The sequence below is a fragment of the Carassius carassius genome, chromosome 13, assembly GCF_963082965.1.
Source record: "Carassius carassius chromosome 13, fCarCar2.1, whole genome shotgun sequence".
NCBI lineage: Eukaryota > Metazoa > Chordata > Actinopteri > Cypriniformes > Cyprinidae > Carassius > Carassius carassius.
The window spans coordinates 4,980,433-4,996,453 of NC_081767.1; the positions used below are offsets into that span (position 1 = coordinate 4,980,433).

At 39.7% G+C, this 16,021-nt stretch overlaps 1 protein-coding gene across 1 annotated transcript in view; it reads left to right on the forward strand.

Annotated features, from left to right (window-relative positions):
• LOC132155550 (myelin-associated glycoprotein-like) overlaps positions 1-6,461 on the forward strand; it is a 55,667-nt gene extending 49,206 nt beyond the window's left edge. The window contains exon 8 of the mRNA XM_059564327.1: positions 6,194-6,461. Coding sequence (XP_059420310.1) covers positions 6,194-6,253 — 60 coding nt within the window. The 3' untranslated portion in view covers positions 6,254-6,461. The remainder of the gene's footprint in view (positions 1-6,193) is intronic.
• Positions 6,462-16,021: the final 9,560 nt, after the last annotated feature.

The window sequence follows — 16,021 nt, forward strand, 5'->3', positions numbered from 1 at the left end:
GTGAAGCACAGCCTAGCAGCAGAATCAGAACAGCTGTGTTGAGATGATAGTAAGATGTGGGGTTCACCATCTGTAAATACATGATTGTTAGAACAGTAAGTTTGAATGAAGCTTTGTTTCATGTGTTGTTGATTTGAACATGTATGCATTTATTGTGATGCTAACATTTATACATTCTTTTAATCATTTAGACATGTTTCTTGTTGTCAGTAAATAAAATATAAATAATTTATCTATTCGTGTATTAATTTGCTTGACTGAAAACTGATGCATTCACATCAACTGCATTAGTGTATATTCATGTATAGCTATGTCACGACAGAAAATACATTTTGCTTCTTTTACTAAAATGTAATTTTAAGGAGAAAAAAAATGTATATAATTATTGATTGGCATTTATCATTATTATTGCATGTAAGTGTTGGGGTGGGCAAAGGATGCAGTTCATTATGGGGTAATCTTCATTGTTGAGTAGTAATACTTACATTTTTAGAGTATAAAATCATCAGTCTTCTCCAAAGGTGAGATCTTCGAGCAGCTGTTCGACGTGTGCAGACATTGCAGAGTCGCTGAGAGAAACTGTACTGGACTGTGGAGTTAGTGATGCTGTGAAGTGGTAGTGCACCTGTACCTCTTTTTATTATTATTGCCAAACTTATAACATAAAAGATCAGGGTAAGACGGTTGTATTTAACAATAACAATCATAACGCCATAAAACAGTAAATAAAAATTTAACGTGTTCATCATATGAGATCCTATACAAGAAAAATAAAATCACATAAAATAATTGAAAAAATATTATAGAGATAATGATTTGGGGTTTTCTAATTCTATTAAAAAAAATAACATTAGTGGAGTTAAAAATATAAAAACTACAGGAGCATTGAGCAGCATAGATCGCCCTCTCGTGGCTGTAGACGGTCATGTTTTCTCTTGGTTCATGTCAAATTAATTTTGATAAATAAGTTGCAGGACCAGCCAAACTATGAAAAAAGTGCGATTTATAGTCCGGAAAATACGGTAGTCATTATCACGATAATCCATGTCCAAGAGTCAATTTCCTCGGATGAGATGATTTTTATTCGTTCCTTATTTAACACAATGCTATAAACACACACTGACCTCATCAAGCTTTTATTTTGGCACTTCCGGCATTTTGAATTTGCATATTAGCTAAATATTTAGTTTCAACCGAAACATTTAGATTCAACATTTAGATTTAGATTTAGATTTAACATTTAGATTGAACATTTAGATTTAGATTTAGATTTAACATTTAGATTGAACATTTAGATTTAACATTTAGATGTAGATTTAATATTTAGATTTAGATTTAACATTTATATTTAGATTTATATTTAACATTTAGATTTAACATTTATATTTAACATTTAGATTTTATATTTAGATTTAGATTTAACATTTAGATTTAGATTTAACATTTAGATTTAGATTTAGCATTTAGATTTAACATTTAGTTTTAACATTTAATATTTATATTTAACTATTTAAAATATCTCTAAGTTGACAAATATTGTTGTAAATGTGCTAAAAAGTGACCGTCAAAAATTCATACCGTTTTTTTTACATTGTTTGAAGCTAAATGTGACAAAATGTTGCTGTTATTTTCAGCATGAGCAGCTTTACAAACGGCGCCCGATATTTTCTCAGTTTAAACATTTGATATGTCATCTATGTTGTATTTTGAATAAAACATTGAAATTTGAAACTTCCACATCATTGCATTCTGTTTTTATTCACAATTTGTAGTGTCCCAACCTTTTTGGAATCGGGTTTGTATTTATTTATTTATTTATATTGTCGTATGATTTAAAAATATGTAGAATGCATTAAGGGAGGGAAGGGGTGGAACAGTGTTGTGTGTGTTGGCACAGTGGTTAACCAGAAAAAATTAAAAATGCCATGTCATGCCGAAACCGTTGCAGACCCCATAGCAAATAGTATGTAAATTGTTTGTAACATGTCTGTAAAAATAAAGCATTATTTGTAGGTGAAGACCAGCTAAAACTCACTACTTAAACCAGCTAAGACCTGCCAATCAGTTTAGGATGGTTTTAGCTGTTTTGTTTGCAGGAAACGTGAATCATTTTATGAAACAGATGATTCAGTTGATTTAAAGATTTAAAAGCTCAATTTCTCCCATACAGCCCTGGAAGATGAAGTTTAATCTTTAAAAATGTTTTTCTATGCCAAAAAAGTATTAATGTACAAATTCTGTGGTGTGTAAAATATTGATGAAAATTTCACTTACAGGTTCTTTGCATGCCATCTTTAAGATCACATCACATTCACTAAATGAATAGAACTCTGTGTGGTTTTAGATGTTTGTTGATAACTATGAGAAAAACTAGTTCTCGAGAGTTCTCTCGTACTGCGTCTTAGCTAAGACGCTACAGGAAAAGTCTCTTTTCACGATACACTGAAGCAAAAAATTATCCTTAATTTTGAATTATTGTAAAGCGCATTTGCAGCAGCACACAGCCATAGGCGAGACGGCTCGCTCGCTCATTGGCTGCTCTGCGGCAACTGCATAAGCCTGTCGAGCGCAGGCTGATTCCACTCGCGCCCTCGATGCCACTTCCCGCCGAAACGGGTGTGGCCTAGCCCTATAAAGGGAGCTCGAAAAGGCTGACTCACCTGATTTTTCATCTCTTCAGCGAAGCTCACGCATCGTTGGATCACGAAAGGAAGCAAGCGTCGTCAGATAGCATCTCAGCGGGACGAGCCATTCCTGAAGCCGCTGGCCAACGGCGCCTTCCACTGCCGTTCCTGCTGCGCGTTCAGGCGCCTATATCCTTTTTTCGTATCCTCGTGTGTGTGTTCGCCCTGCGACACACACTCGTAAAAGAGCTGCGTCTTTTTAAAGATGCCCTCTTGCAGCTCGTGCAGAGAACCCCGCTCAGCGAGGGAGACCGTCACGTCATCTGTGTCTCCTGCCTGGGTGAGGATCATGCAGCGCTCTCGCTCGCTGACGGCGGCTGCCCTCACTGCGAGCTGTTGCCAATGGTGACTCTGAGGACTCGCTTGGCATTTTTCTCCAAGCCTGCATTCCCCGCTGCGCTGCAGCGCCATAAAAAGCGCCGCTCCCAGCGGATTCCGGAACCGTCTCCAGCTCAACCGAGCTCGCCAGTTCGCCCTGCTTCACCGGCCTCCCCTGCATCGCTTCCCGATGGTCAGCGCCTGCTGTCTGCCGCCGCGTCTTCCGAGGAAGTAGATCTCAGGGCCGCATCGGGGGAAGAGGACACGTGCTCTCTGCTAGCTTCAGCGGTGAAGGCTGGGCGAGCTCCGGGGATCTCGCGCTTTCTGCTCAGAAGCCCAGCAGACGAGCTGACATCGAGAAGGAGCTGATGCGAGTGCTCACGCTGGACGCGACGAGCCTCGGCCTCGAGTGGTCTGCACCAGCGCCCCCTCTCGTTCCCGGCTGGATGGTAGTTTTCTTCCGGATGAGCGTACGTCCCCGAACTCAAAGCCCGCCCCATTTCTTCCTGAGCTTCACGAAGAGGTGGCAAAGGCTTGGAACGCTCCATACTCAGCGCGAACTCGTTCGTCTGTTTCACCAGCATTCTCCACACTGGATGATGCTAAAAACAGAGGCTACCAGTCACTTCCGCCGGTGGAACAGGCGATAGCGACGCACCTTTGCCCGCCCTCTGCTGGACATCAGCAGCGTTGAAAACGTGGCTATGGAACTGCACTGAATTGAAAGCAAATCTGCAAAGGCTATAATTTGCTTGCGATGGAGATCCTTATTAGATGAACACCGCGTGTGCTGTCTACTGTTTAACAGGTAATAACTCGGGCTACATTCGATTACAGTACACGATACCACTGTGACATTAGTTTGTTGTACGTGTGTGGCTTATAACAGAGGGGAGTCAAGTTGAATGCAGCTTCCAAAAGACAAAAAATAGCAGATTAAGATTTTATTAATTTTAATACAATCACACCGGTGCGAGTACGTTCAGCAAGTCATATCATCAGCTGCTAAATTCAGATCTGTGATCGCTTGCTGGTGCTGAGCCAGAGATAGATGCGTTTTTACAGCACTGCTCATTTTTAACCAATCACACACGATTCTTTTGCGCTTTTGAATGCAATGGCCAATCAGAGGCATTCAGATGAGTCATCGCTAAAATGCCGGTGCTTCCTTCACTCGCTTGCTGACTGAATACCTCTTTCTGGCGAATTCTCTCGTCAGAAACAACAAAGTGCAGATGTGTGTACGAATCTATAATTAAGATATTGATTTCACAGTGTTAACAGTTTCAGTGATTTTAATGGGAGTTTCTGAGAGTGATTGAACTCTAGACTGTCAGTGAAAATGATCTTTAATAATGCAAATGTTATTTGCTCTCTTTCTGAACAATGAAAGATTAGTAGCAATTTTGATATCACATTAACTTTCAATGTTAAATTCACATTTAATATAAAGTCAGTCGTATTAAAAATATGTTATGGCATGACACCTATATCTGTTACTTAAGTAAACAGACAGGATTTTATAATAAATTACATAAATTGGAGTAAAGGCTGATGAAATATATACATTTATACACTCACACATACATTACATACATGTTATCTATATATCTTAATAAAAATAGGCTCAGTATATATGACCCAAAGTAACTAGTAACTAACTACTTGACTAGATTTTTTATCCGATACTCTTTTACTCTTACTCAAGTAACTATTCAGACTAGTACTTTTACTTTTACTTGAGTAAATATTTCTAGAAGTACCCTTACTTTTACTTGAGTACAGTTTTTGGGTACTCTACCCACCTCTGCATACAAAGTTGAAAATGATTTAGGCTGCATTCATTTTAAAACCTAATGCTCTGCAGTGAATGGGTACCATACCATTACTACGTTCTCCTCTCAATATTCTAGTAGATTCCTTGGCTGAACCGGCTGTGACTGTGCCGGTGCTCAGGGAGGGTGAGGAGGTGAATCTGACCTGCACTGTTCCAGCTCCCTGCCCCAGTCACCCTCCAAATGTAATCTGGGATCCTGTATCAGGTGGTGACGTAACACAGAAGACACAGATGAACACTGATGGGACTCAGAGTGTTTCTGCCATCTTGAATTTCATCCCATTGTTAAACCATCATGAGCTGAAAGTGAACTGTGTTTCTATTCAAAATCTACACCGAGAGGACAGACCCCTGCTCAGCCACAAGATGGTCATCCTCAGTGTGGAGTGTGAGATTTTATCCCAGCAGTTTGTAGCTTTTTTTTTTTATTGTTGTTGTTTTTTTTTTAAATAGCCTACACACTCTGTTATTAATTTTTTTTGTTGCCCCAGATCCTCCGAAGGAAACATGGATCTCTCTCACAGGCTTGGTCTGGCTTGGTGATAATGTGACCCTCACCTGTCAAAGTAAAGCCAACCCTCCTGCGGTCCACAGGTGGTTCATGAAGAGAGCAGGTGTAGAGGAAGAACGGGGCGTCTCACGTGTGATTTCCTTCACTGCTTCCCGTGATAACACTGGGGAATATATTTGTGAGGCACTGAATCTATACGGTGCAATGAACTCCACAAACTTACAGATCACTGTTCTAGGTGAGTCTGTGCTGGAGACTATAGATGTTGAGACAGTTTTAAAAAAAATGAGCCCAAGCACGTGAGAAAAACTATTTTTATTAGTTATGTTGAGACATTAAACAGATAAAACGTGATGTGTCTCAACAGGCACAAAAGCAATGATTTGTATATTTGTCTGTTCTCTTTGGTTTTGCAGGCATATCCTTCACAGCTTTCCTCTCAATTTTGGGAGTTTTCTTACTGTTTAAATGTGCACTTGTTGCCATTCTTATTTCTATGACTTACAGAAGGTAAGATCTTGCCAGAAATTTAAATGATATAAAGTATTTCATACATTATTTGAGATAAATGAGAATGCATTCATGTTTTGGTATACACAGGTGTAAAGAACCGATCAGAAGTGTAAGTATCTTTTGTGCCATGGCATGTTTTTCATGAAATGAGTTTCATCAACTGTTGATCAATAGAGAGAGAGTATCAATGTCAAAACTAATAAGCACTTAATAGAACTAACTAATACTGTAAAGTGCTGTCACTCGAGTGTACACTATGGTGAGTGTATCATTGATATCAGAATAATAACAGAATAAGAAGTTCACAGCTCATTTATCAATGCATTTCAGGAGACAAGCCAAGATCAGAACATTTGCACCAATGTTTCTGCAAAGTGCAGTGAAAAGTGAGCAGCTTCAGTCAAAGCCATGTGAAGATGAAGACAACTGCATCATTAACCCTGTATATGCATTCAAACATGAAATCTCTGATGAAAACAACCATGGGAACTGTTAAAAGTGAAAAGTAGCATGCTTTAAAATGTGGAGTATAGGCTGTTTCTGTGTTACTACTGTCACCTAGTGTGGAACTATAAGAATAAAGCATGTTTTTAAACAACCTTTGCAAACGCCCCTTTCGTGCTTCATGCCTCCAACTCAAGCATTGCAAATTTAAAAATGAAGGCATGTCTAAACAGTTAAAAGTGGGCTACTTTCAATAAAAGGTACACAATGCAACGTCAACATTTACAGAAACATATAGCCTAATAAGTGAGTATATCATGAATCCATCTTCCAAAATGTGTTTTAGTCTTATCCTGAATCACTATAGTATGCCTATAATAAATGTTCATACTAATTGGTCCTATTTAGACCAAGTGTTGCAGGGTAGCGAAGTGTTAAAAATGAACCAAGCCAAGCAGCTATGAGTAGAATCACAACATTACAAACTTTAATTTGAAGCAAAAAGGTAAATGAATAAGCGACAAAAGATAAAGCCGAGACTTCACAGCTTTAGTGGACTGCAATCCCATGAAGCACTGCGAATGACATTAATCAAATTTAAAAAGAAATATAAAACGATTCATTTTAAGTTGTTGGTTGTGTCTGTAAAACCAATATCTTGTCTAAGCATACAAGCAATTCTGAACCATTAAACAAACAATTGGACGTTTCAGAGGGTGAATTAAGTTCTCTTTTGCATCTTACTGCGCTTGAACGGACAAAAAAAAAGGTCAAAATGCCGGTTTTTGCCAGTATGGAGTTAATTAAGTTAGTTTGCAGACAAAATGTGTCAGATCTGTGGTCTGAGAGTGAAAGCAGCTTAAAAGGATAGTTCACGCAAAAATGAAAATTCTGTCATCATTTACTCATTGTTCCAAAAGTTTTTTTCTTCTGTTGAACACCAAATTAGATATTTTGAATGAATGCTGAATGTTACCAAACCACTGACAGCATTAATCTGTTGTATTCAATATTTTTTCCCATACGCCTGCTATGGACGTGAATACCACTATTACAATTCTTCAAAATACCGCATTCTTCTAAATATTTTGTGATTAAAGCTGCATTCATTAGAAGATCCAACCATCAAGACATTTTTAAATATAAACGGTTGCATCCATCTATCCAAAATATCTATTAAAACATTTCTAGGCCTATATATGTATATAATATTACATTTATTTTTAATTTAATCTATATTAAATGATCACTTCACAGCTAGGGCACTTAAAAACACTCTCGTCTTGAACATTCTGGGGAATTGCATTAAATTGTCGGGTCTCGGGGCTAATCACCTGCCTTTTGGGGTTGTGAATGTGTTTGTGTGTGTGTGTGTGTTTTTGGATGGTTTGACAGCTCACCGCGTCTTAACCTTAATTCCTCTCCACCTGTTCTCAATGTTCTTCTAATTCTTTCCCTTTATAATTCCCTGTGTTTCTCTGTCTGTTGTCAGACTGTTGTTACTCCTACCAATAGCTCCGATCTACTAGCTGGTCTGTGTACTCACCTTGTCGTGTCTTGTCCTCAGGCTCCAGTGTCTTTAGCTGTTTTCTCTGCCTCCTGTTCTCACAAACGCAGAGCTCCTAGAAGCTTCCCGCTATCATTCCTCCGGTCCCGGTTGTCATACGAGCTATACTGTGGAACGTTACTCATCTGCTTTGACTCATCTGCTTCGTATTCTCATCCCCTCACTCGGTTGCCGGCATTCCTCGACCCTACGAGCTAAACTGTGGAACGTTACTCATCTGCTCTGTCATCTGCAACTGTATCCAGCCTGTTTCTCCTGACAGAACAGTCTGACCACATTATGGATTCAGCGGGATCTGATCCACTTCGCTCGGCTCTCGTAGAGCAGGGAGTTTTATTAGGGAAGCATGCCACCCAGCTCAACACACCGCGCAGGATGTGGACGCTCTTAGTGCCCGAGTCTCCGAACTCCTCACACGGGTGGATAGCCTTCAGCGAGAGGCAACGAGCCGGGTGTCTGTTCTTCACACTGGTATGTCTCATGATTCCGAACCCCATACCAACAATCCGCCGGATTGTTGGGGTTGGACGTTGGGGTTGGCGCAGTTCTATCTCAGCGTTCCCTCCATGACGGGAAGCTCCACCCATGTGCGTTCTTCTCTCATCGTCTCAGCCCTGCAGAACGTAACTACGACATCGGCAATAGAGAGCTGTTGGTGGTACGATTGGCCTTGGGTGAGTGGCGTCACTGGTTGGAGGGGTTGGTGCAGCCCTTCTTGGTCTGGACGGATCACAAGAACCTTGAATACATCCGTTCGGCCAAGAGGCTGAGCTCGCGTCAGGCCCGCTGGGCGCTCTTCTTTGCCAGATTCAACTTCACCCTCTCGTACCGGCCAGGATCTAAGAACACAAAACCCGATGCCCTCTCTCGCCTGTTCTGTGCCCCGGGGAGGGAGTTTGCGGCTGAGGCCTTCCTTCCTGAGGGGGTGGGGGTCGGGGCTCTTTTGTGGGGTATCGAGCAGCGGGTTGAGGAGGCCGGTCGAGGGGTACAGGTGCCGGGAGAGTGCCAGGGGGCAGGTTGCCGGTGCCGGATGCGCTGCACTCTTAGGTCCTTGAGTGGGGTCACACATCCAGGTTAGTCTGCCATCAAGGTATTCGGAGAATGTTATCTCCCATCCGACAACGCTTCTGGTGGCCTACTAGGGCCGCAGATGTTAGACCGTTTGTGTTGGCCTGCCCCACTTGTGCCCAATGTAAGCCTTTCAATCGCCCTCCTGATGGTCTACTTAATCCTCTCCCTATCCATTCCCGCCCTTGGTCACACATCGCCCTTGATTTTGTCTCTGGGCTTCCCCTGTCGAAGAGTAACACTGTTATTCTCACAGTGGTGGATCACTTTTCCAAAGCGGTTCATTTTCTGTCTCCACGGGTTACCAGTGGATGTGGTTTCAGATAGGGGTCCCCAGTTCGTCTCCCGGTTCTGGAGGGAATTTTGTAGACAGATTGGGGCCTCTGCAAGTCTGTCTTTAGGTTTTCATCCCCAGACCAATGGGCTGTGTGAGCGGGCCAACCAGGATCTAGGAAGAATGCTCCGCTGTCTAGCATCCAACAATCCGAGTTCCTGGTGCCAGCAGCTCTCCTGGGCAGAATACGGTCTTAACACCCTTCCTGTGGCCGGGTCAGGTATGTCTCCTTTTGAGTGTGCTGTTGGTTATAACCCACCTCTGTTCCCGTCACAGGAACCCGACGATGTGGTTCCATCTGCCCTGGCTTTCGTCCAGCGCTGCCGTTGCACCTGGGAGAAAGTCAGGAGGATTTTGGTCCAAACCTCTGGCCGAACCAAGACTGCAGCTGATCGTCGCCGGTCCTCTCCTCCTGCCTATGTGTGTGGTCAGCGGGTGATGCTCCTGGGAGGGGGGTTACTGTCAGGTCTCGGGGCTAATCACCTGCCTTTTGGGGTTATGAATGTGCTTGGATGGTTTGACAGCTCACCGCGTCTGCCTGTTTGATTTGAGTTTTCCCCGCCCTCCTTGTTTCTCCATTGTTAACCTTAATTGCTCGCCACCTGTTCTCAATGTTCTTCTTATTCTTTCCCTTTATAATTCCCTGTGTTTCTCTGTCTGTTGTCAAATGTTGTTACTCGTATCAATAGCTCCGATCTACTAGCTGGTCTGTGTACTCACCTTGTTGTGTCTTGTCCTCAGGCTCCAGTGTCTTTAGCTGTTTTCTCTGCCTCCTTTTCTCACAAACGCAGAATTCCTAGAAGCTTCCAGCTGTCATTCCTCCGGTCTCGGTTGTCATACGAGCTATACTGTGGAACGTTACTCATCTGCTTTGACTCATCTGCTTCGACTTCTCATTCCCTCACTCGGGTGCCGGCATTCCTCGACCCTACGAGCTAAACTGTGGAACGTTACTCATCTGCTCTGTCTCATCTGCTTTAATAAAGCACAGTGTAAACCCGCAAGTGAATCCAGCCTGTTTCTCTTGACATTAAATATTTAATTCTTCAGCACCAGGAGGCACTATAACTACAAGAATCATATTCTTACTGCCAAAAAAAAAGTTATGTTAGCATTTTGTCTATACAAATCATGAACAATTTTGCTTTATTGTTTGTGGTTTATATAGACTAAATGCTAAAATATCTTAAAATATCAATATGCAAACCAAAAACTTCAACCAATACAATTTTAAAAGACAGTCACTCTGTGAATGAACATCTAGTTCACTTAAAAAAGAAGAAGAAGAAATAAATAAAGTCAGTTTGCATCAATTTTGCTGTATTTCAGAGTGAAACCCACACCAATAAAATTATAGAATAATGTAATTAGCATAAGGGTCTGTATGTACAATTACTGCAAAAACTGTGCATTCTGTAGTTAATAAACACGGTAAAACAAAAGTTCTCATTGCATTTCCTCCAATAACTCCTTGAAATAAGGCGAGAACAATATGGATTATAAATAAATGTATTAATATCTCTGAGACTACTATCTCTATTCATGCAAATACAGACAAGAAAAAAGCATGTCTATATGGCTGTTTACATTATACATTTTAAATTCTAAAATGACCCACATACAAAAAAAAAACAAAAACAAAAAACCTTAAGATGGCATGAAGCATTCTGCCACATGGAGTAAACATGGAGGGCACTGAGGTAAGCATTTTGGCGTTCATTTACACTCTGACCAGAATCTGATTTAAGGTAACACATGAAAAGCCTCGTTCAGACTGTCAGCCCAAATCCAATTTTTTTGTAAATCTGATTGAAATCTGATCAGTTAGTCTGAACGTCAACGAACTGCATGAAATACAAATTTTGTTAATCTGTTTTGAGCTACATTCACATGTGGTTTGAAAACCTATTGAAAATGCAATCCTGGAATCCATTTCAGTCTGACTGGTCAGACCAGAGCATAGGTTTTTCACGTTTTCATGCTACATAAAACGTAAACACGCCAGACATTTTTGTAGAAAACATGCTTAACGTCTTTGAAGAAATATGTATTGCTGGGAATTCCAAGTCAAGTGCACAAAGACTTGAGAGTTGAATAACCAGTGCTCTCTTACACCCTCAATACAGTGACTGAGGTGAGACCCTTGAGCAAGGCACCAAATATAGCTGGAATATGGCTGCCCACTGCTCCAGGTGTATACTGTGTTGGTTGCAACAAGTCCTCCAACTCATACGACCGTATAGGTCGTTTGTCACTATCCTCAAATACGACCCACACGAGCGTTCTCTAAATTAGCGCCCCTATTGGCCACAGGAGGTATGATACATGAACTTTCGCCTAAATGCATTGTGGGTTTATTTTAATATGTTTGCTATTTGCGTTTTGAATTGTTTGTTTTTAAACTCTCCCAGATGTTCAAAATGTTTTGCTAAAAAGATATGGATGTTAGATGACATCGAGACATGTACAGGTAAGGTTTTCTCCCGTCTCATAAAGTAGTCGATCGTTTATGAATAATATGAGTTTTTATTTTCAAATCGATACTGGACACTCTTTGTCCTATTCAACCAGTTTGTTCTTGTTCTATGGAAGCATATGGGTAGCATTATTCAATTTGGAATGTAATATGCAAAATGACAATGCAATAGGTAAAATGACAATGCATTTCTGTATTTACATTTACATTTTCCAATACATTTGTGCAACGTTTGGTGCAAAATGAAAATGAAAATTAAATTACATAATTTTAATTTGCCATTTCATACACCATTTTTAATATGTAAAATGAATACTAATTTTAACGCTTTATAAGTTGCAAAATGAAAATGAAAATGTATTACAGAAATGATTAGATATGTCTAAAATGTTCAAGCAAAAACTGTGGCAAAATGATCATTTAAATGCTATTTTTCTTAAATGCATTAAAACTCACAGTCAAGACACTTACGATTGCATTTTCATTCAATGTCCCGCAATGAATGTAGCAAAATTCAATGTGCACATTGAAAATGCATTCCGAGCCGATCACGTGTCCGCCCCCTGCCGCCATGTCAATCACTGCGTGAACAAGGCGGGGCTTACAGAAGGTCAGAGCCTCAAATCTCAAGAAGAGGATTCAAGTGAGGGAACATGGACAAGACAGTTGGTCCGTGTACGTTTTGATAATTTCGGTTTATGGCTTCAATATTTCATTGTGGGCGGAGCTGAAACGCTGCTTTCATCTGATTGGTCGAATCGCTCAACCTTCAGCTCGGTCTTTTCATTCTTTCAGGCAGAATAAGAGTCAGTGCGAGTGAAGTACTGTAATGTCTGAAACCACCGCTCACTGTTAATTAGCATAATATTTGAATCAGATGTAGCTGGGCACATAATTCGTGCTGCTGCGACTTACAAGAGACCCCGTTAAATTATTTCTAGGTTGTATACTGTATTGTATAAATATTGTCCCACTGATAAAAACAGTGCAAATAGTGAGGTGGAAATAAATATAGTTAAATTTATGAAATAAAATTAAATAGGATTTTTTGGGAAGGTAAGTCTGGCCAGTTATACAGCAACACGAGTCAGACGAGTCTGAAGATCTGAGCTGAATTTGGTGAAACATTAAAGTTCTAGTCTGTGTCAATTACTCTCATAATAAATAATAATAATAATGTTACCCGTATTTTTCGGTATAAGTTGCATCAGTCCAAAAATACGTTATGAAGAGGAAAAAAACATATATAAGTATGGGATCAAATTCCCGCCAAATATATAGCGGTCACGTATGTGAAAATATAACGCAAAAATAAATAAAATAAATGCAAAGTTAACCAGAATTTCAAACAACGCGGTCACGGAGATAAAAATAATAAGCGTGAATCAAACTTTTAAACAAGTTTAAAATTATATTGCTCAAAACTGAAACATGCATTCAAAATGATCTGAATCGCACACAAAATCATGTTTTCTGCTCTTTCATTTTTTGTATGCCTGTGCTCTTTTCTCCTTTGCTCTTGTTTTTCTACATTCTGCGCTTGCGTTTCCAAAAGTTGCCGTTAGAGTTTCATGTAAATCAGGGGCGGGTCTTAGCATCACCATTGGTCCACTAGTTCTAGATTGACAGCTCATCCTCTAGCCAATCAATCGAAGAGGGAAGTTGACGTCACTCCAATGCGACTCATGGATGGATGCTGTGGCTAATTTCTACAGGTGTGAAGATGGATCATCAGCGTCAGCTGGCAAATGCTGGACAATCTCAGGTAATTGAACATGAATATATTGGTAGTGGGTGATAGATACATAGTCTTATGTGTGTTATGAATGCTCTGCAAGTTAAAAAAAGTGTTCTCCGAGTACGCCATCATTTAGCCCGTTAACACGTGTTTTAGTTGTGTTTAGTTATCGGAGGCATTACGGTTATTGGCCGTATATCTAGAAAGACTGGCTTGGTGTGAATAGATGATTTTGCTAGCTGTAACAGCGTAGTAAGTCTTCATGGTCAACTATAAGTAGTGTAGACTTCTTGACCTGCTTTTCCATAAGAATGATGATAATATTTATCCTATTCGTATTTCTAACTCAATGGGACGCCAATTGTAATGTCTGTTTCCTCGATAGTCAATGAAATCAGTATGAAGTGATCAGTCGTCACCACGTCAATAAATCCGTTCCCAAAACTTTTGTGGGTGTAATTATCTTTGTCTTCTCGTTTTGAGAAATTCCGCCTGGTAACCGAGTGTATTAATGTCTGCCAAAACAGAATAAGTATTCCTACTAAATACCTTAAATGTAAATACAGTGCATTCATAAAGTAGTCCGACTCATTTTGTCTACAGATATGTTGCAGTCTTGTGCTGAAATTGTTTACATTTTTGCTACTCTGTACCCTATTATGATGAAATGATAATAGGTTTGACATTTTTGCAAATGTATGGAAGGTAAAACCCTGAAATATCAATCACATTACCATAAGTATTCAGATCTTTCAGTGGCACATGTCTGTATTTCCAGGACAAGTCCTTTTTTATTTAATATTTTATACATGTGTCAAAATCTATGTTGTTGTCATTGGTTTGAGTGTACTTACAATGAGAACACTAAAAAAAAGTGAAGTGTTCTGAATACTTTCTGAATGCACAATATAACATTTTTTTCATTATTTATTGCATAAATCTTAATGTTAACTTTGTGTTTAGCAGGCAGAGTACCCAGATGTGGTTAGTGCAGCACAGAGCCTCATCTCTGCGCTAACACAGACTCTTAATCAGAGTCCTGTAACACCACGTTCACAAGTTCAAGTGCAGGTTCAGGGGCAGCAGTCAGCGGTACAAGAAGACAGACAGACAGATAGCACCATTGATCAGGAAATGGGCAGGTGCATGTTGCTGGCCATACAGAGCATGGAAACCCTTACCAATATTTTTAAAGCTTTTTAAGGCACTTTGTCATGTACATGGTCAAACCCCTACACAATTAAAATTTATGTTACCAAGTTAAACAAAATTATTTGTATGACTATGTACCTACAAATTTTTTTGAAATATTGTTAACATTAGTTAATGCAATATGAACAAACCATGAACAGCTGTATTTTTATGAACTAACGTTAACAAAGATTAACTAATGCTGAACAGAGGTGCTGCTCAGGGTTAGTTCATGTAAACTAATAAAACCTTATTGTAAAGTGTTACTGAGATTTCAGACTTGATCAAATAAAACCAGTCTCTCAGTCCTTTGTTTTCATAACACTTGTTTGTGTTTTTACATAAAGCTATAGAGAGTACTGAAGATGCAGCAGATGTGGAAACGGAGCCATCCCACCTCACTGTCCCTAGAGTCATGCAGTGGATTACTGGCCAGGGCCATAAGCCACTACTGCTTTCAGAACAGAACACATTTAAGATTGTTTTTAAATTTGACCATGCTTGTCAAGAGCGAATGCCACAGCACACCATATGCTACCCAATAGTGAGTGCTTGCACTCAAACAATTACTTTTCTGGTAGTGCACATGACTACGTATGAAGACTTTAAGTGCATAATCATACAAGCCATTAAATCAGGGGAAGCCTTTAGCAGGGTTTAAACATCCTGTAGTACTGGATTAGAGTGGTTACATGTAGCATATATTTTAGTGTTACTTTTTGTTAATTCTGATCTCAAACCTGTTGGAGATCTGCACAACTTTTATAAGTTGTATTTTCAGTTTTTCCTTTATTCTGAAATGTTAAAAGTGAGCCTTTTAAGATTTCTCTATCTGAAATGAACCCATCTGTTATAGAGCTCTCCCTTAAGTAATGCTATATATGTTGTAAGACGCTAAAGTTGCATTTCATTAAGTACCAGGTTTTCAAAGGGAACCTTTGTGTAGAGGTATGCCTATATAGTAGGTATCTGAAAATGTAATTCAAATAAAAGTATTTTTAAAAGTCTTTGCTTTTGTTTTATTTGTGCACATCAGTTACCACATTACTTGTTTTACAAAAATTCTACAATTCTTTGTTCATTCTGTGTGCTATGGACAGTTTAATACTTATAATACTACAGATATTACAGTCTGTTACTTTAAAGGAGAACTCCGGTCAATTTTAACATTGAGCTAATTTTTTTGTAAATTTGGAGTGCTGTCAATACAGAGAACAACGACAAAAATCGGTGTTGCCTACACAGTGTTATCCTCTTTTTAAAATTGAAAGCCTGTTGTACAATTTTTCTTCATATCTTCCACATCTACTGCAGTCAGATTGACCCGTGTTCACTCTGAA